The 18,768-nt window shown below is 37.1% G+C and overlaps 2 protein-coding genes across 2 annotated transcripts in view; one reads left to right on the forward strand and one right to left on the reverse strand.

Moving 5' to 3' along the window:
• The window catches only part of LOC128246832 (lysophospholipid acyltransferase 5-like), a 30,553-nt gene extending 27,247 nt beyond the window's left edge, over positions 1–3,306 (reverse strand). Inside the window, exon 1 of the mRNA XM_052965301.1 lies at positions 3,173–3,306. Within this exon, the coding sequence (XP_052821261.1) occupies positions 3,173–3,266 (94 nt within the window). The 5' untranslated portion in view covers positions 3,267–3,306. The remainder of the gene's footprint in view (positions 1–3,172) is intronic.
• Positions 3,307–3,367: 61 nt separating this feature from the next.
• On the forward strand, positions 3,368–16,615 carry LOC128246833 (exocyst complex component 8-like). The gene is made up of 16 exons (XM_052965302.1): positions 3,368–3,510; positions 3,747–3,896; positions 6,190–6,285; positions 7,311–7,411; positions 8,139–8,281; positions 9,500–9,653; positions 10,100–10,238; positions 10,565–10,705; positions 10,973–11,024; positions 11,283–11,427; positions 12,057–12,237; positions 12,726–12,856; positions 13,410–13,529; positions 14,136–14,238; positions 14,972–15,162; positions 15,554–16,615. The coding sequence occupies exons 1-16, from the start codon at positions 3,450–3,452 to the stop codon at positions 15,710–15,712; spliced, it is 2,067 nt and encodes a 688-aa protein (XP_052821262.1). The 5' UTR covers positions 3,368–3,449; the 3' UTR covers positions 15,713–16,615.
• The last annotated feature ends 2,153 nt before the right edge of the window (positions 16,616–18,768 follow it).

Consider the following 18,768-nt stretch of genomic DNA (forward strand, 5'->3'; position numbering starts at 1 on the left):
AGTGTGTATTGAAAATATCTTCGAGGCAAAGTAGAATAACTGTAAATGAGCATTTGACTGATACGCAAGATTTTTTCCTTATAATCTGTCCAGAAAAAAACCACATCAAGACATAGATTATTAAAGATAGCCTTAAAAGCAGACAGTTGCAAAAAGAGTGGTGTACACTACATCAGCTGTATTTGGTCCTGCTGGAGACGACTGGGCCAGAGGGATGGGTGGGACTCTTTTTGTGCTGCCAAAGGCATCAGATCCCTGATTGGCAAATACTGCAACAACAGGTTCAAAGTGATCTTTCAGACGTTTACAGAGATTTTGTACCACTTGACCGACTTTCATCAAGATTGTTCACTGTCCTTTAACAAATCAAAGCATTTGAAGCCAATGGTGCAGACCACTCTCACAACACTGACAGCCCTCTACATGAAAGTGACAGGTCTGTAGTGGTGGTTGGTCACCTCGGGGACAGTCTAGTACCTTGAGGTGTACCCATACATTGATGAGCTCAGAAGTCACCTTGCGGACTTTGAGTGAACAACAGTAAACATATGAAGGAATAAAAGAATATCTATCTTAATCAATGTATTTTAGAAAGGCGAACTGTTCCCTAGATTAATCTATATAATAAGTGGTGCAATGCATTGCACTGTGGTAAAACAGTTGACTTCCTTGAATGTGGACGGTCTGCCAATATGCCATCAACCCTGACCTTAAAAGGACCCACATTTCTAAGTGAATAATCTTGGGTATGACCAAAATTTGGGTCCTGCAAAACTTTTGATGTAGAATGTCCAATGTTCAGTTAATTAAGCGAAACAAAGGACAGATTTTTTTGTGGTTGGCTAAAGAAAAGGAACAACTTATGAAAGCTGAGTGTATTAGATAAGAAAGACTCATATGGCAGAGGATAGTTCAGTGAAATGTAAACTGCTACACAATATTTTGTTGACCAATATTTAACTGAAATATCATGAATATTAAGAGAGCATTTTGACATTCAAAGGTCTCATAGAATTGTCAGCAAGCCCTGCAATATATATAAAATCCAGCAGTTGAGCAGGCCAAAAAAGTATTTCAGCAGTGAAGGACTTGTAGGCTTGTGCTTATTTCACAAAGTTCTGGATAAGTTAAATGCATTTCTTGTATCTTGTGCTATAAATGATGTGACTAAAAAAGTTTTTTTTATTCATTCATTATCCCTATGTTTTGTTTTTAATTGTAGTGTGTATCTTATTGTCAGAGATGATGTCAATAAATAGATGACTGATTTAGTGTGTTGTTTTTTAATTATAATGTGTATATCGTTGACACAAAAGTTTAACTTCTTAGCATTTTATTGTAACTGAAGTAATATAATATTGATAAACAAAATATATATATTAATGTTCCAGCTGATTTTAAATGAGTTTTAGCAAGTAACTGAGCTTGTCCCTCTAGTTTTTATATTATCAGTGTACGAAATTCGGCTTTGAATCCACTAGCCCATTCGGGCTACCAGATAGGAAATTTTACAAGCCCGAAACCAATTTCACTAGCCCAAACTTAAACACTTAAAAGTATCACTCGTTCGGAATATTTTTTGAAAGTTTAAATACAATTCCGCAACGATTCTGAATATCTAATCAAGCACGCTGATACAGTTTCAATAAATGCTCCACAATCTGAACAATGCGTCAATAATAAATTATAGTCATACATATATTAGTGTAGTCATCAAAAGTTCAGTAACTAATAAAGTTTTCAAAAAGGTAATACGAGAAAAATATTTCCTGAACATATCTTTTATTTAATGGAAAGAGTTATGCATGTACTATAAGTTCTGTTATCCAATGCATCCTTGTCAAATCAGATATGCACCAGCGATTGTGCAATGACATTTTTCTCTTTTCAACTTTCAGTTTCACTTTCAAGTTTCAGAAGTAACAACAAGAATATTTCGATGTTTATATTGCCAATATTCCTATAATTGTTCTTTAAAAATTAATGGCAAAGCTATTTAAAGGTATAAAATAGAACCTTACTGTACTGTACACAGACAACGAGTTAACTGTATATCCGACAGTTCTCCTTTCACTTTGATTAAATTTGTCAGGAAGTAAGCGAGCACCTGTTTCCTCCGCATTTAAGACAACTTTTGTAGAATGATTATGTTCTGTTCACATTAAAAACTTAAATATCTTTCTTTTTATATTAGCTAATAAATAAAATATATTTAAATGAAATAAATAAAATATCAATGTTGATATTGCTATTTTAGCATTGTCAATTTTCATAGCCATCGTTGTTGTCGAAAACTGCCGACTTTATCGGTTAATTTACATAATGGGCGGAGTTAATGACGTCATAGAGTTTGACTGCTGCTAATAGACACAGTTATTGGTGAGAAACTGATCGATAATTACTTGTCACTTCGGGCGTTAATGAATTTTGGCATGTGTTTATATTTATTGATTAAATAAACAAACATTGAGCACATGGCTTGAGCCCTGAATGTAAATTTCGGCGAATCCGATTTCGCCGTTGTCAAGGCGACTTAATCGCTCCAGTCGAAAAGGAAAAAACGGTAGCCCGGTCGGGCTAGTTTCTGTGGAAAATCGGTAGCCCCAGCTGAAATTTGGTAGCCTCGGGCTATCGGGCTACCGTGAATTTCGAACACTGTATTATTATTACTATCGATTTGTCAGCACTAATAAAATGTTGTTTTGTTTTTTTTTATATATTTTGGGGAATTTTTTTTTTAGACTTTACTTTACAAAGCTTTACAAAGCTTGGTCTAATGACAAAAATAACTACGACAAATAGAGCAAGGTAAATACACAAGACTGCCAACTTTCATAAAAATAAAAGATATAACCAAATTTTAAAAACCAGTGCTGTGACTTGCAAATGATTGAAACAAATCTGATTTAAGCAAAAATTTATAAAAGCAATCAAAAATTGTTGAAGTGCCATAAAAAAAATCATAATTTAGATAAGTAAACAACTCAAACTGCCCTGTTAAAATATTTGATCAATGAAACTTTAAAACCACAACAATCAAAGTGAGTTATACAACTGTGAACATTAGAGCATAATTATACTGCATGACATAATCAAATAAATGATAAAAATAAATGTTTTCATTGGTGACAAAAAATCATTATACTGTAGTTGTTTCATTATTCAATATTACCTGCCAACAGGGATAAAATCAGCCTAACTGCAGCATCAGCAGAACCGAGGCTCTCAGCTAGTTTATATACAATCCCTTCACTTTGTTGATCCATGCTGATTTTGTTTTTTTTGCGTTTTGTTTTTTGACCTTGTATTACAATAAGGCAGCGGTTTTTTGTATTTTCCGGTGAAGGAATAACTAATACCCCTGAAAATGAATCCTTACGATCCGGAAATGAATACTTTTTAGATAATTAAGAATTGTCTTATATTTTAGTCGGCATTGTAGCTTTTCCATGATGTCTGATGGACGACTGGCTCAAGATTTATCTGCTTCGGACTATGATCCGGAACGCTGTAAGCATAAGACTGAATATCCTGCTTTACTAAAATAGTGTGCATTCGGATAACTATGCTTCGGATATGATCATTACAGTTAAATTACAAAACCTGTGTATGTGTGCGCTTGGTTTATTCTCCTGCTGTGCAAAAAGCAATCGTTTTTTTTTCAAACATAAAATTGTATTTTTGTTAATCTTTTATTGCATTTTGATATTATTTTTCTATTTATACAATGATAATGTACATTTCAGATGTCAGTCACCAATCTGAGGAGGGGGAGATGCCACTACTGGAGTTGAAACAGAAAGTACAGATTCTGTCGGACACAACGGCCAAAGAACTGAAGAAAAATGTGTACAAGAACTACTCACAATTCATTGAAACAGCTCGGGAAATATCAAGTATCCTTTTGGAATTAGCGTATGCTGTTTCATTATTCTTTAGTTGGGTTAGAATTTATCTATATTATGCACTCACATATATTTGCGATTGGTTTAAGTGCTACTTTAAAAAAAAAATCTTCCTACTTTTATCCCTACTTTTTTGTTATTGGTCACTTGAAAGCCTGCTAATATTAAAATTTTACTCACATCTTTTAAGTGTGTGTGTCCTAATTCGAACCAAGTTTAAGTCAGGGGAGGACATAATATAGATTCATGTAAACAATATGTGACAAAAAAGTTTGGTTGCAAAACAAATTGAGGATTTGTAAGGTACCAATTGTGGTACCTACAATTCTACATGGTAAATGTATTTGTAGTGTGGGTGTACCAAGACAAAACCACTCAACTTCGGAGTTCGAATATATTTATTTACATTGTCGAATGAAACCTAAAACATATAATAAAACATATAAAAGTATATGCTAACATAATCATATTATTAATAACACAAAATACCAAGACAATGGACAGTGATCGGTAAATAAATCAAGGGAGACTTCGCGGTTAAATGCATAAAACATTCTAAGAACTATGAGTAATAAACTACTAAATAATAATTATATATGAAAGAATATTTCAGCTCAAAGATTATAAAGAGCGAATATTAAATAAGTAAGAATATTTCAGCTCAAAGATAAGAGCGAATTTAGTAACAACTGTTACAATTGCAATCTTGACTTGCGTCGATGATGATTCAGAACGGAATGATTTATGTGTATATATAAATAAGGGGCAATGAAGCGGGAAAAAGGGGAAAAGGTATTATGAACCAATCAATCACTCTATAAATTTAGACAAACTCGCATAACCAGTATTCATGCTCTGACGCACTCAGACATAGACGGACATTGACAGACATAGACGGACATAGACGCAAAGAGGACAATAACCAAGTAGCACAACACTAAACACAACGATACACAAACAATACAAAACAATATACGACATAGAACCATACCAAACACACAAACTGATAAAATACTGAAATATGCACCTTGCTACATATAGTTTTGTTTCCCCTCAAGCAAAATAGGGAGCAATTTGACAGGTTAGGGAGACTTCTTCTCCCAACCACCCTTGGTTCCTATTTCTTCTTGTAGAGGACACATAATTACAGAAATAAAGCTGAATGTTTGTTCACACTGATATGTAAATGTTTTTTCTGCTTTTTTTGGTGGTTTTAAAATTAGAAGTTCTCTAAAAAAAAAACACAACAATATCATCATCAATATAATTTTTAGCTCTACTGGCCAAAGGCCAGAAGAGCTTATGCAATGGTAATGTGTACGTAGTATGTGCATCCGTGCGTCCGTGCGGTTGTGCGTTCGTGCGTCTGTAAACAATTGCTTGTGAACACGATACAGTCTTCAGTTTTGATTGTATCTCGATGAAACTTGTACAGTATCTAGATATCCATTAGAGCTCGGTTCCTTTTGAAAGCCAGCCAGATCCGCCAATAAATGCCTAGATTATGGGCCATGAAAGTTTTAAAGAAATGCTTTCTATTTTTAGCCAGGTCTGCATGAGCGAATTCTATTTTTAGCCAAGTTTACATGTACATGTAAATTCAAGTCTAGAGTTAAGGGAGACAATTTGCAAGTCTAGGATTTTGAGAGACAATTTGCTTTTTGCTTCTGCAGTTGATTTTGTGAATTACTCTGCCTTGTTCTTGTTGAAAGCCCAAAGGCCATTTTTTAGCTTTAAGTTCTGTAGTTTGCGCATTCATCTTAACAAAATTGGTTGTGAATGTTTAAATTATGCACCTGGTGTCATTACTGGCCACACCCAGGGTTCTCAGGTTTGGTAAACATAAATCTGGAAAGGTTTGAAAATCTTTTGTGTGTTCGTGCATCCATCTCAGCACAATTGATTGTGAATGTTTGTTCAAATTGATCAATGTTGTCCTAGGATGCCCTTGACTTTGACCTTCTGACCAACTTTTAAAACTACCGAAATTTTTACTATGAGTACAGTTTTGAAAGCATTTTTTTTTGTCAGATGACTTTTACTTGGCACATATTAAAATAGTTCATGCAACTAATCTGCTTACAATACTTTCTGGGCTCAGATGTTGAACGTGCTACGTTTTCAGGTAACCCAAACACAAAACATAAAGTATATGTCTGTTGCCTTTTACCCATACATACATGCTCTGGATTGATATGACCACAAAAGCCATGCCAGTAGAGCATAGGCCCTTTTGGGCCTCTTGTTTATATATAGCACTGTTTCTCCTTAACCATGTGTCTAGTCCTTGAAGGTGAAATGTACCAGGTTAGCCACATGCTCACGGAGCAGAAATCCCTCATGAACACCATGCTGGAGATGTCATTAGTCAGCGATAAAGGTATGGGGGTCTATGTAAGCTGATCATATGAAGATACATTTTAGATCTGAGGGTCTGTTACATCTCTTCATGTTCATGAACTAACAAAGATAGATTAGTACACATATTTATGGCAAGGGTGTCTCTTTGAAACTGGCTTTCAAAGAGCATAAATATGATATTTTTTTTGAAACATTAAATTCAGAAATATGTTGTTGTTTTTGTGTGTTTTTTTTAACTCACCTAAGCAGGAATTGCTCAAGGTGAGCTATTGAAATCGGTCTATGTCCGCCTCAACAATTATTTAAAAAACATCACCTAAACTGCTCCTGGAAAATTTTGAATAAACCTCACAGTGATGTTCCTTGGGTGGTGTCCTTTCAAAATTGTTCTAAGAAATTAATTTCATGCAATACTCTGGTTGCCATGGTAACTGAAAGGACAAAAATCTTGAAAAACACCTTAAGGCCTTGGGCTTGATAATTAATGTGTAACTTTGTCTGGTTGTCCTCTACCATGTTTGTTCTTATTATGTCTCTGGGGTCAAAACTTGCACCATCCAAGTTTCCTTGAGACTTACAGAATCAAATCTTTGACAAGCTTCATGCCTGAAACCACTTGTCTCAGACACATATTTTGTATGTGTGTTTGATCCTCTTTCTTATTTTTAGCTACAACAATGAATTTTGGACCAAGTGTACAATTTTGAAAACAAATATCATACTTAGATATTTGGTGTGGATATTTTATGTTCCAAGATTGTTCAAATTGTGCCCCTGGGGTTAAAATTGGCTTGCCTGAGGGTCACCTGGTTTACATAGAGAAATAAAGGAAAAACACTTCTGAAACCGAATGGCCTAGAGCTGAGATATTTGGTATGTGACATTTTCTGGTGGTAACAAAAGTTTAAATCTTGTACTTAGGTGAGAGATTTAGGGCCATCATGGGCCTCTTGTTTTTTTAATGTTTTTAATATCAAACACCAGATGTCAAGCAATGATTTTCTGCTGTAGAATTTCACAATACTAGTTTCTCATATCTCATAGCCGTTGTTGAGGAGCCGACCAAAGATCCAGAGCCAGAAAACCCAGAAGAAGAGACTCGCAGAAACCTTGCTTTTCTATTGGAGAAAGTAGAAGGATGCTCAGTATGTACCTGTACTTGCGGATATGTTTTATCAAGTAATTTATGCCATAAGTTAATGATGACAATCTTTGCATTACATGGCCATGTATTAAAATCAACTGATTATTTATGAAAAAGTGTTTTATGTAAACAGTTCTTCTTATGCCCAAACTTAACTGTCCAATTTTTCTACTCTTATTGTTTTCAAACAAACTTAGCTTTTCAACAATTTTTGGCTTTGATTCCAACCCAATTCACCAAGTGAAAGTCAAGTCAAATGCCTGTTGATGGTCATACACATTAAAAGAAACCTGTCAGCATAACATGTGAAACTAAATATTCAAGAGGCAGGTCCCCAAAAAACGAAATAAAAACATCCCTGTATATAAAGTTTGCATTAGTGTCAATACAAATTGAATTGTGGCTTAAATTCTAAAGAATGGTGCAGAAAGAGTCCAAATGCTTTGAAGTGCTGAAACAAGCTTTTCTAAACTGTGATACAAAATGACTTTTTTGTGCAATATGTCATTCAACATTATTTCTTTAACTCAGTGATAAGCACATTTTACTAAGTTAATTTGAAAACAATAGAAAGATTGTGAGAGAGATCTCGGGTCAACAGATCATTCAGAGTAAGGGACCATTCGCAGCTCCATGTTTAATCATAAGAATATACATGTACATAATTCTACTGGGGCTGATCCTTCTATGTATGTTTAGATTGTGAGTTCAGTGAACGTATATTGCAGAGTGTGACCGAGGTACCGGGCCGACAGCTGATACACAATGGAGACCTTGCTGACCTTGACATGGAATCTTTTGCCCAGATCCAGCGTGTTCACATGTTCCTACTCAACGACAGTCTTATGATCGCCTCCTGGCTTCCTAACAGGTACTAACACTGCCACTCTCACCTTTGTTCAACACAAGACGTTTTCCAACCTTATTGTGAATGGGGCCTGGGCCCTTAAAATTGTAAAAATAGCGACAAAATGCCTACAATTGTGAATTTAGCAGAATATTTCAAACAAGGTAAAGTCCACTGTAAGATCATGTGTTTTATGAATTTAAAGTGAATAAGACTGCACTTAAAATGAATCTCTTATGTAAAATCAATACATACACATGTAAAACAAACATAAATTTTTAGTGATGAACCTTTCCCTACTTATTAAACGATATATTTATGGAAAAATATGAATTACTGAAAACAAGATTATAACCGTGCACAAATAAAGATTAACGGTGATAAACTATCATCTTATAAGGTGGAAATACCATGTTTGCTGCACCTTCCTTTCAAATAAACACAGTATCCTTCAAAAAACTATTCTAATCAATATTTATCCATCCTTTTTGGTAAATTAAAAGAAAAGAATTAATTTTGGTACATCTTATTTGGGAGTAAGAGTGCATCTTTAAACATATCTGCACTGGTTTCACTTGTGAAGTGTTGATACAAAATATTAGGAACTCTTTTTTCCAGTTTAGTATTGTGAAATGTGAATTGTGAGTCCAATATAGTTTAAAAAAACTACTGCACACTGAGTGATATTTCATGCTTACTTACTGGTAATTATTTATTATAATTTCATTCAGCTCTGTTGTGACGAAAGCTGATAGCTTATAGAATCACTCTCAAGTCCATTTCCTGGGTAGTAACCAGTATTGGTGTCATTTTTGAGAGGCCGTGAGAATGTGCTGCTGGTAAAACTTACAAACTCTTTAGTGAGAGGCTGACACATATACCACTATACCACTCTCACTCTCTTGAAGGTCAGACCCAATACTTTTTGTGTTAGAGGCTGACACATATACCACTATACCACTCTCACTCTCTTGAAAGTCAGACCCAATACTTTTTGGGTGAGAGGCTGAAACCAATACCACTATACCACTCTCACTCTCTTGAAAGTCAGACCCAATACTTTTTGGGTGAGAGGCTGAAACCAATACCGCATCTTACCCTTAAGCTGAATGGAGTTGTTTCACCCAGGGATATAAGTATAGCACACTTCATTCACTGCAAAAAATGTTCATTTGATTCTGTCTTAAGTGATAGCTGTTGTTATGCCTGTTGAAAAATTATAGCATCATGTTCTATTTTCAGACGAGGCCCAGTCCGATACAGGTTCCAAGGTCTGTATGAGCTGGATAATCTCGCCATTGTGAACATCCGTGATGCCGGGGCCGTGAAAAATGCCTTCAAGGTTCTTATGTTTCCAGACTCCAAGATCTACGCTGCTGACAGTGCCAAGTCCAAGGTAGGCACTTGAATCTTTTCATAAATTATAATTCATACTAATCACTTGATAATAAGGAATAAAGAAGTATTGATGGTTTAACTTATTGTACATTTGAGCTGATTTGAATGTAAAAAATGCACCATTGTATGGAAATTAGATATTACAAAAATCGAAATGTTTGTAACTTATACAGTTGCTGATTTAAACTTCCACATTTATACTACAGGTACTGATTTGAACCAAATTGATAATTATTAAAAAAATGGTTGATATATGTACTGCCGTAGATCAGAAATGAAAATAATGTAGGGATGAAATAAAGTGTTAAATAATCACACTTACATGGAACCGCCACCTATTAGACAACTTTATTCAATATAACCATCATTATTTTTAAAATCAAGAAGTCAGTAAATTCATACAAATCGCTAGTTAATTTTCAAAAAAATTATCATCACCCATAGCGGCAATGGCTGGACATCCTGGAGGAGACGAAGAAGAAGAAACTAGCTCGAGACAAACAGAAACGAGAGGCTGCGCTCCGATTGGCCGAACAGCAAGCCGCTAGTCCTTCCACTCCCAAACAGGAAGAGAGTAGCACTTGTAGGTGGAGTTGTCTACCTTTGATTAAGTTCATGCATAAAATCACTGATTAATAATTACATTAAGCTCTTTTTATTGTGTCATGGTATTGTTTCCCATTCAGGTGGGTAGTAGTGTAAGTGGTACGGTAGGTGAGTTGGGAGCCCCTGTCTGGCTCACATTTTTCTTACCCTGTTACATTGGTGAAAAGGGAACTGTCATATAAACTTAGTTCTTGCCCTCTGTGAAATTAAGTCTAAATAGTTCCTATGAACTTTCCGAGTCTTGGTGTGGCTTTTGATTTTTGCCCTTTGATCTTTTGTTTGATGTTTCGACCCAATTTCCAGCAATTGAGGATACAGACGAGGTTGATGCTGCCATGGATACGGCAATGCTGTCTGCTGATTGGCTGCAAGAACTCCCAGAAGACCTGGACATGTGTATAGCACAGAGAGATTTCGAGGGGGCCGTGGATCTTGTAGAGAGAGGTGTGTATTTATGTTTATAGATGTGCGAAATTATCACCAAAATTAAACCTCTATTTTACTAAGAGTTTTAAGTTTGAGTTGTATTCATTTCCAAATGCTCCTAAGAATATAACCATTACAACTTTTTTACCTAAATAAAATATTGAGCTAAGCTTTTATGTTCTAAGGGACTTTAAATGTTCCAAAAAATTAGTGCCTGGTTCAAATGTTGATGATTATAATTGTGGATAACAGTCTTATTAAACATGTATTTCTCATCTGTTTCAGTAAATGAACATTTGAAAGACTGTCAGAAAACACCAGCTGTGAAGGAATTTAAGTAAGCATTATTCATTAAGTTCATTGTTTTTTAAGGCCACTGACAAAATAAAATGGTTCTTTAAAGTAGTGTTTAAAATTAAATTGAAAGTTTTGCATGCCAAATTAAATGATCTTTAAGTCAAACCATTGTTTTAAAAAAAAAAAAAAGAACGACTCCAGATCTTTGATTTGATAAAGTGAATGTATGATAAGCCTTTTGAAAAGACGAGACAAGTTTATAATGAATATAAATTCACTGTTATATCTTTTACTATAGAGCTCGGATAGACCACAGAGCGAAGCTGCTGACAGAGGGTTTAATGAGTGAACTACAGGTGTCACCCGAGAGATCATTAAGGGGCGGTCCTAGAGCAGCTCGAAGGGCTGTGGCACAGCTGATACGGCTGGGAAAGTCCGCCCAGGTTAGTGATTTGAAATGGTATTTTAATGGATGTCTATTGCCAGTGCTCCGATATTTAATATTTAGCTTAAGTAATATGATAACCCGCCTCTAGAGTTTAATTATACAGTACTGTTATACTGCTAGGCACACAGTTGTCTTGCTGCGTTCTTGGCTTACATATGGAGATGAATAAATGGTTCACAAAATTTAGTTGTATTGTATCTTCCATAAACACCACACATTAAAATAGCCAGAATGGTCCTAAAGGCTGTCATCTGAGGGTTTAATGATCAAGTTGCCAGAAAAATTCATAAGGGGTACTCCCTGATCTGATTACTGAACAACTGGACAACTAATAAGGTTTTGAAAATGTATTAATACATTTGGCTTGTGAACAGTTTGTCATGTCCGAGGAAATCAAATTGAAACATATTTAATATTCCGTTTTATTGGAATCACACACATTGTCATGTCTTTCCGTCCATGGATCGGTCCTTCTGTCCCGTTAATGTCCAGTCCATATCTTTCTCATTCATGGTCAGATTTTATTTGTTTTACACTCAATCACCCTAGTGAAAGAAGGCAATAAGTAAATATACAAGTAAAAGATTATATTTAATATGTGCATTATGGACATTCAATTTTCAGGCATGTGATCTGTTCCTGAAGAACCGAACTGCGATCATCAAGTACAATATCCGGCAGTTGAAGTTTGAGGGAGCCACGAGCCTGTATGTCCGCTGCCTGTGTAATGTGTTCTTCGCCAGTCTGTCCGAGACAGGGAGGGAGTTTCACAAGGCCTTTCCACAGCTGTTTGGATGCTTCTCAGGTATAGCTCATTGATGCACATGCGAATGTTTCAGTCAATACTTAATAATATTTTATTTTAACTTTAATTTGTTACTGTAAAGATGGCTGAGGGCTGATATGAATTAGTCCCTAGATTGTTTTCTGGTTAGAAACCAATTCTGGATTTATTTGTAAGAGGCTTAGATACAGTGACACAAGTGAAGCCTGAACCACAGCAGTGGACACCCATATGAATACTTTGCTGCGGACAAGAGTTTGTGGAACAAATAGGATTAATTAGTCTTTGGACCATTAAGAAATTCTGAGGCAAAGGAGTTTTTACTGGCTCAAAGATTTTGTCAGACAGGAAAGAACTGACTTTTAGATATTATAGGAATGATTTCATTTTTTGATTCAAGTGTAAATTGACTGGCCCCAATTTCTTGAAACATTCCTTATATTATGATTTAGCTAAGCTCACGTTTGAGATTTGTTAATATAAACCTACCTGTTCCTTAATATTTCCAGCCTTCATCGTTTGGGCAAAGACAGAGATGGAGCTCTTCATCCGGATTTTCAAAAGACACACATTTGATAGCAAGTCCAGCCTAGCTACCATCTCAGAATGTGTCTCCATAGCAACCAAACATTGTGTGGAGGTGAGCATTTAGAATCTTGGGTATTTGATTGAATTAGTTCAAATGGCATGTTAAACAGTTTTATACATGCTTGTTAGTGAAAGTATGAGTGTTTGCAGAAACATATTGACCTAGAACCTTATTCCAATTTAACTTCAACTTTTTATTCACAGATATCTGGCAATGGATCTAAAAAGAAATTAAGGGAGCAGAAATAGAATCCCTATAGTGCAAAAATATGTAATTATGTCAATCAGTTTACCTTTAACCTTCAGCTATCAGGCAGTGACTTAGACTTGGGATTTTACCGGAGCACCTGTACATCATAGGAAACACACACTACAGTTATATATGTTGTTATGCCATTACTTGTACATGTATGTTTTATATGTCCAATTATATGTAGGTGGATAAGACCTGGGATTTTACATAGAAACCAAAGTATATGGAATTATTTCAATATTTGTATGTTTTTTTATGTCCAGTTATATGTAGGTGGATAAGACCTGGGATTTTACATAGAAACCAAAGTATATGGAATTATTTCAATATTTGTATGTTTTTTTATGTCCAGTTGTCTGGTAGTGGTCTTGACCTGGGTTTTTACCTGGACAATCAAATATCAGAAGACTTGGAGAAGGCTGTCCTAGAAAACCGGGCTCAGATTATTGAAGCTGTCAAGTTCCGGGCTAAGGTAATGGATTTATGTACACTGATGTTTAGTTTTGCTTTAAAAAGGTATTATTCTTGTTCTGATATCTGTTAAGCATACTATTCATACTGCTTTTATGTGCGATGTGATTTTAGTTCCTATATGGAGCCCAAAAATAGCCCAGAAATATTTCTCTTATTGTTTACGATTAATCTACCAGTAGAGAGAGTGGTCTATAGCCAATACTTGGTATTGGTGTCTGCCTTTCATCTAAAAGACTGTGGGTTAGAGCCCCACCAAGGCACATTCTCCTGACTGGAGGAGCTAAAATAAATTGTTTCTAACTAATTCAATTACCTTTATGTAGGATGAAAAATGGCAGACCATCAACCTGCACTCATACAGTGTTTGCACTCTGTGGAAAATAGCCCAACATAATCTATGCAAATGAACTCATTTGTCTCTTGTTAAGAAGACATGTTTATATACATGTATATTTATGTTTATGTGCAGGAGGACAAGTGATACGTAACCTGCTCAACCTGAAGACAGAGTGTGTGTGTGATGTCAAAGGCATCCTAACATTGTTTATACTTATATTATATATGCAGGTACATCATTATGTTAATTGTATTTGCCTTGATGCAGGATGACAAGTGGAACCCCCTCAACCTTGGCACAGAGACTGAATGTATGTACTACGTGGATGACATGGCGGCCGTGGGGCTTGATCTGAAGGAACATGTGTATAGTATGACCATTTGAAGAAGCTTTAAAACTCTGTAGGATTATAACTGTCTAAAACCAAATAATATGAATGATAATGAAAAATATAAAGGATATTTGATAGATTTGGGTGCAAAATCAAAATTTATTTTATGAAGTGATTACAAAAAGAAACAATTCCACAAGTGAATTTACGAGTGAAATATATTCTTATCTTACTCTTACTTGTCTCTTATGCTTAAATTTCAGAAAATGTCAATTGGGTTATTGTAAATATATATATATAATAAATTGATGTTGATTGAAAATTGAATGAAAAATATAATGTCATGAAGTCATTTCAGTAACGTTGTGATGTTATTTAAGTGACATCTTTTCAACCTACTAGCGTTTTATTTACCAATACAGGAAACTGTATCTGTAAGACCAGAAAACTAACTATCTGGCATAACCACCAGAGAGAAACAAATTGCAAACTTTGTTGTCAAAATCCCAACCCTGAAGCAGGGTAATTTCTTAATATCCCTGGGGTCAGAAATGTTCAAAGCATCAAAATTTCTTTGGAAAACAAATCAGACCAAGACAATATTGGGGATGGCAATCTCATTTGACCTGTCAATCACCCTCTGTTTAATGTCCATTTTTTGCCTGCCGCATTGATAAGAGCATTAATTATCCATACTAACAAGTGAGAATAATTAATTATTACTGAAACACTTGTCCATATTACCGTACAACATGAATATCTTTATTTCCAGACCTGTGTTTCATCTCTCTGACCATGAATACGACCCAGTATTGTAAGGTTGTGATGGTTCTTGCACAGAGCCTGATACTCGTGCACACTAGCGAGAGGGAGGCCCTCATCACAGAAACCCTCGTGGACATCTTCAGGGCACAGGTTAAACACCTGGAGGCTTCAGTTAAGAATGAAAAGTTTAAAGAAAATGTGAGTATACAGATTTGACATAAAACGTTAAAACCACCTATAACTTGTTTGTTTTTGTATTGTTTTTGTATTGTTGAAGTCGTTAGTTGTGGTGTTTTGATTGATTCTTCTATGCGGACACAGTCATTTAGAAGTACATGTAGTTTCTAAAGAATAGAAACTATGAATTATTTTGATTCCTTTATAATTTGAATCTCAAATACTAGTATTCTGTTTTGGCATTTGTTTCCATACATGTGGTTATAATACAAGGACAAATGAATATTTTAAATATGAGGAACATTTTCTTACCAATACACACAATTGTTGTGCAATTACTTATACCCCCCACCCCCGCCCATACATGTAGTACATTTCACAGAGCAGCCAACTTATAGTCTATATGTTTTAGGTGAAGTTTATTCTGAAGAATTGTCAATTCATTCTGGAGGCACTGATGTCCAAGATTGACTACATGTACAGGAACCAGGGCATCCCGTTCCCCGCCCAGCTTGCAAAGGTCAACGAGGAGTACAAACGACTCAAGACCATCGTGGGAACAATGACCTAAAACTAGATAGTGTGACACATGTATGAAAGGATTTATTTCAGCTTGACACTCAACTGCTTAACCCTCAAAAATCATCGCATCTGATTCCATTAAGTGTTACCATTACTCCAGAGACCAGATGGGGAAATGACAAAGGAGTTGATATCAAGACACAAACTAGATATTTAAATATCTCATTCCCACATAGTTAGTGACTGTTAGTGTGATACCATTACATAAGGGTACATAATGGGGTAATGACAAAGAATATTGGAAATTTAAACACCTTTACACATGGCAGAAAGGTGCATTTTAGTTTTTAAATCAGGCTATCCAATTCAAGCACAACTTTGTGGAAGTAAAGTCGGAGAATGGACTACGGCAGTTGTACACAGAAATCAACTCAGTATGCATCTCTAAGTTTATGTAAGGACTGGGTAGACTTTAGCATACTACTATGATTCAGCAGCCAATCGAATCTACTGGACAAGTTATGCACAGGTTATCTTTTGGCTAGTTTGCACATAAAAGCATTTTGATTGGTCCTCATTGATAATTAGATAAACATTGACCAATCAATAAAGAATTTTATTCCAGTATAAGGTTGATCAAAGAAATAACCAGTTTTATACAATTGGCTGCTGATGTCCAAGCTGCTGACTAACAGTCAGTTATAATAGTCATATTATGGTCATAGTTTCACTGTGGGCTTTGTGCAATACTATAGAATGATTGGTCATACAATATTGTAATCCCTGGTATTATAAAATCTTAGTACATTGTGCATTGTGTTACAGTTTTCCGCTTAAGATTGTAAGGTTTATTCATGTGATAACTTAATAGGTATGAATGTATCTGTGAATTGTTTGAAGATGAATGTTATTTTATTGATATATATATATATGATCCTGATAAAACGAAATGAGAAAATGATGACTTATGTTCCGTTACCATGATCTATTAGTTTCATGGGTGAAAGTTCCAAACCTTACAAATGTTGAAAATATGGTGATAAAATGTTATTTTTTCAATACATCATATAGAATGCATGTTCAAAGATATTTCTGAAATCAGTATCAATACTGACAACTCATCCATGTAGTTTATTCTACTTTCATTAACCTTGACATTCATCCTCTTGGGTTAATGCTTCCCTCTTAAGGGTAAGGGCTCACCCTCGTAAGGGTAAGGGCTCGCCTTCTGAAGGGTAAGGACTCGCCCTCTTAAGGGTAAGGACTCGCCCTCTTAAGGGTAAGGTAAGGACTCACCTTCTGAAGGGTAAGGACTCACCTTCTGAAGGGTAAGGGCTCGCCCTCTTAAGGGTAAGGTAAGGACTCACCTTCTGAAGGGTAAGGACTCACCTTCTGAAGGGTAAGGACTCGCCCTCTTAAGGGTAAGGTAAGGACTCACCTTCTGAAGGGTAAGGACTCACCTTCTGAAGGGTAAGGGCTCGCCCTCTTAAGGGTAAGGGCTCGCCTTCTGAAGGGTAAGGACTCGCCCTCTTAAGGGTAAGGACTCGCCCTCTTAAGGGTAAGGACTCGCCCTCTTAAGGGTAAGGACTCGCCCTCTTAAGGGTAAGGACTCGCCCTCTTAAGGGTAAGGTAAGGACTCACCTTCTGAAGGGTAAGGACTCACCTTCTGAAGGGTAAGGGCTCGCCCTCTTAAGGGTAAGGGCTCGCCTTCTGAAGGGTAAGGACTCACCTTCTGAAGGGTAAGGACTCACCTTCTGAAGAGTAAGGGCTCGCCCTCTTAAGGGTAAGGGCTCGCCCTCTTAAGGGTAAGGTAAGGACTCACCTTCTGAAGGGTAAGGACTCACCTTCTGAAGGGTAAGGACTCGCCCTCTTAAGGGTAAGGTAAGGACTCACCTTCTGAAGGGTAAGGACTCACCTTCTGAAGGGTAAGGGCTCGCCCTCTTAAGGGTAAGGGCTCGCCTTCTGAAGGGTAAGGACTCGCCCTCTTAAGGGTAAGGACTCGCCCTCTTAAGGGTAAGGGCTCGCCCTCTTAAGGGTAAGGGCTCGCCCTCTTAAGGGTAAGGTAAGGACTCACCTTCTGAAGGGTAAGGACTCGCCCTCTTAAGGGTAAGGGATCGCCCTCTTAAGGGTAAGGTAAGGACTCACCTTCTGAAGGGTAAGGACTCGCCCTCTTAAGGGTAAGGTAAGGACTCACCTTCTGAAGGGTAAGGACTCGCCCTCTTATGGGTAAGGTAAGGACTCACCTTCTGAAGGGTAAGGACTCGCCCTCTTAAGGGTAAGGACTCGCCCTCTTAAGGGTAAGGTAAGGACTCACCTTCTGAAGGGTAAGGACTCGCCCTCTTAAGGGTAAGGTAAGGACTCACCTTCTGAAGGGTAAGGACTCGCCCTCTTATGGGTAAGGGCTCACCTTCTGAAGGGTAAGGACTCGCCCTCTTAAGGGTAAGGTAAGGACTCACCTTCTGAAGGGTAAGGGCTCGCCCTCTTAAGGGTAAGGTAAGGACTCACCTTCTGAAGGGTAAGGACTCGCCCTCTTAAGGGTAAGGGATCGCCCTCTTAAGGGTAAGGACTCGCCCTCTGAAGGGTAAGGGCTCGCCCTCTTAAGGGTAAGGGATCGCCCTCTTAAGGGTAAGGACTCGCCCTCTTAAGGGTAAGGACTCGCCCTCTTAAGGGTAAGGAATCGCCCTCTTAAGGGTAAGGGCTCGCCCTCTTAAGGGTAAGGACTCGCCCTCTGAAGGGTAAGGACTCGCCCTCTTAAGGGTAAGGGCTCGCCCTCTTAAGGGTAAGGGATCGCCCTCTTAAGGGTAAGGGAAGGACTCACCTTCTGAAGAGTAAGGGCTCACCCTCTTAAGGGTGAGGTAAGGACTCACCCTCTTAAGGGTAAGGGCTCGCCCTCTTAAGGGTAAGGTAAGGACTCACCTTCTGAAGAGTAAGGGCTCACCCTCTTAAGGGTAAGGGATCGCCCTCTTAAGGGTAAGGGATCACCCTCTTAAGGGTAAGGACTCGTCCTCTTAAGGGTAAGGGCTCACCTTCTGAAGGGTAAGGACTCGCCCTCTTAAGGGTAAGGAATCGCCCTCTTAAGGGTAAGGACTCGCCCTCTTAAGGGTA

Source organism: Mya arenaria, chromosome 9 (assembly GCF_026914265.1).
Source record: "Mya arenaria isolate MELC-2E11 chromosome 9, ASM2691426v1".
NCBI lineage: Eukaryota > Metazoa > Mollusca > Bivalvia > Myida > Myidae > Mya > Mya arenaria.

Bases quoted from the DNA above. Each gene is read 5' to 3' on its own strand.
- LOC128246833 (XM_052965302.1), top strand. From the start codon at position 3,450: ATGATGTCTGATGGACGACTGGCTCAAGATTTATCTGCTTCGGACTAT. The intron at 3,897-6,189 runs GTATCCTTTTGG...CCATGTGTCTAG, and splicing joins AACAGCTCGGGAAATATCAA to TCCTTGAAGGTGAAATGTAC. The intron at 9,654-10,099 runs GTAGGCACTTGA...CATCACCCATAG, and splicing joins CTGACAGTGCCAAGTCCAAG to CGGCAATGGCTGGACATCCT.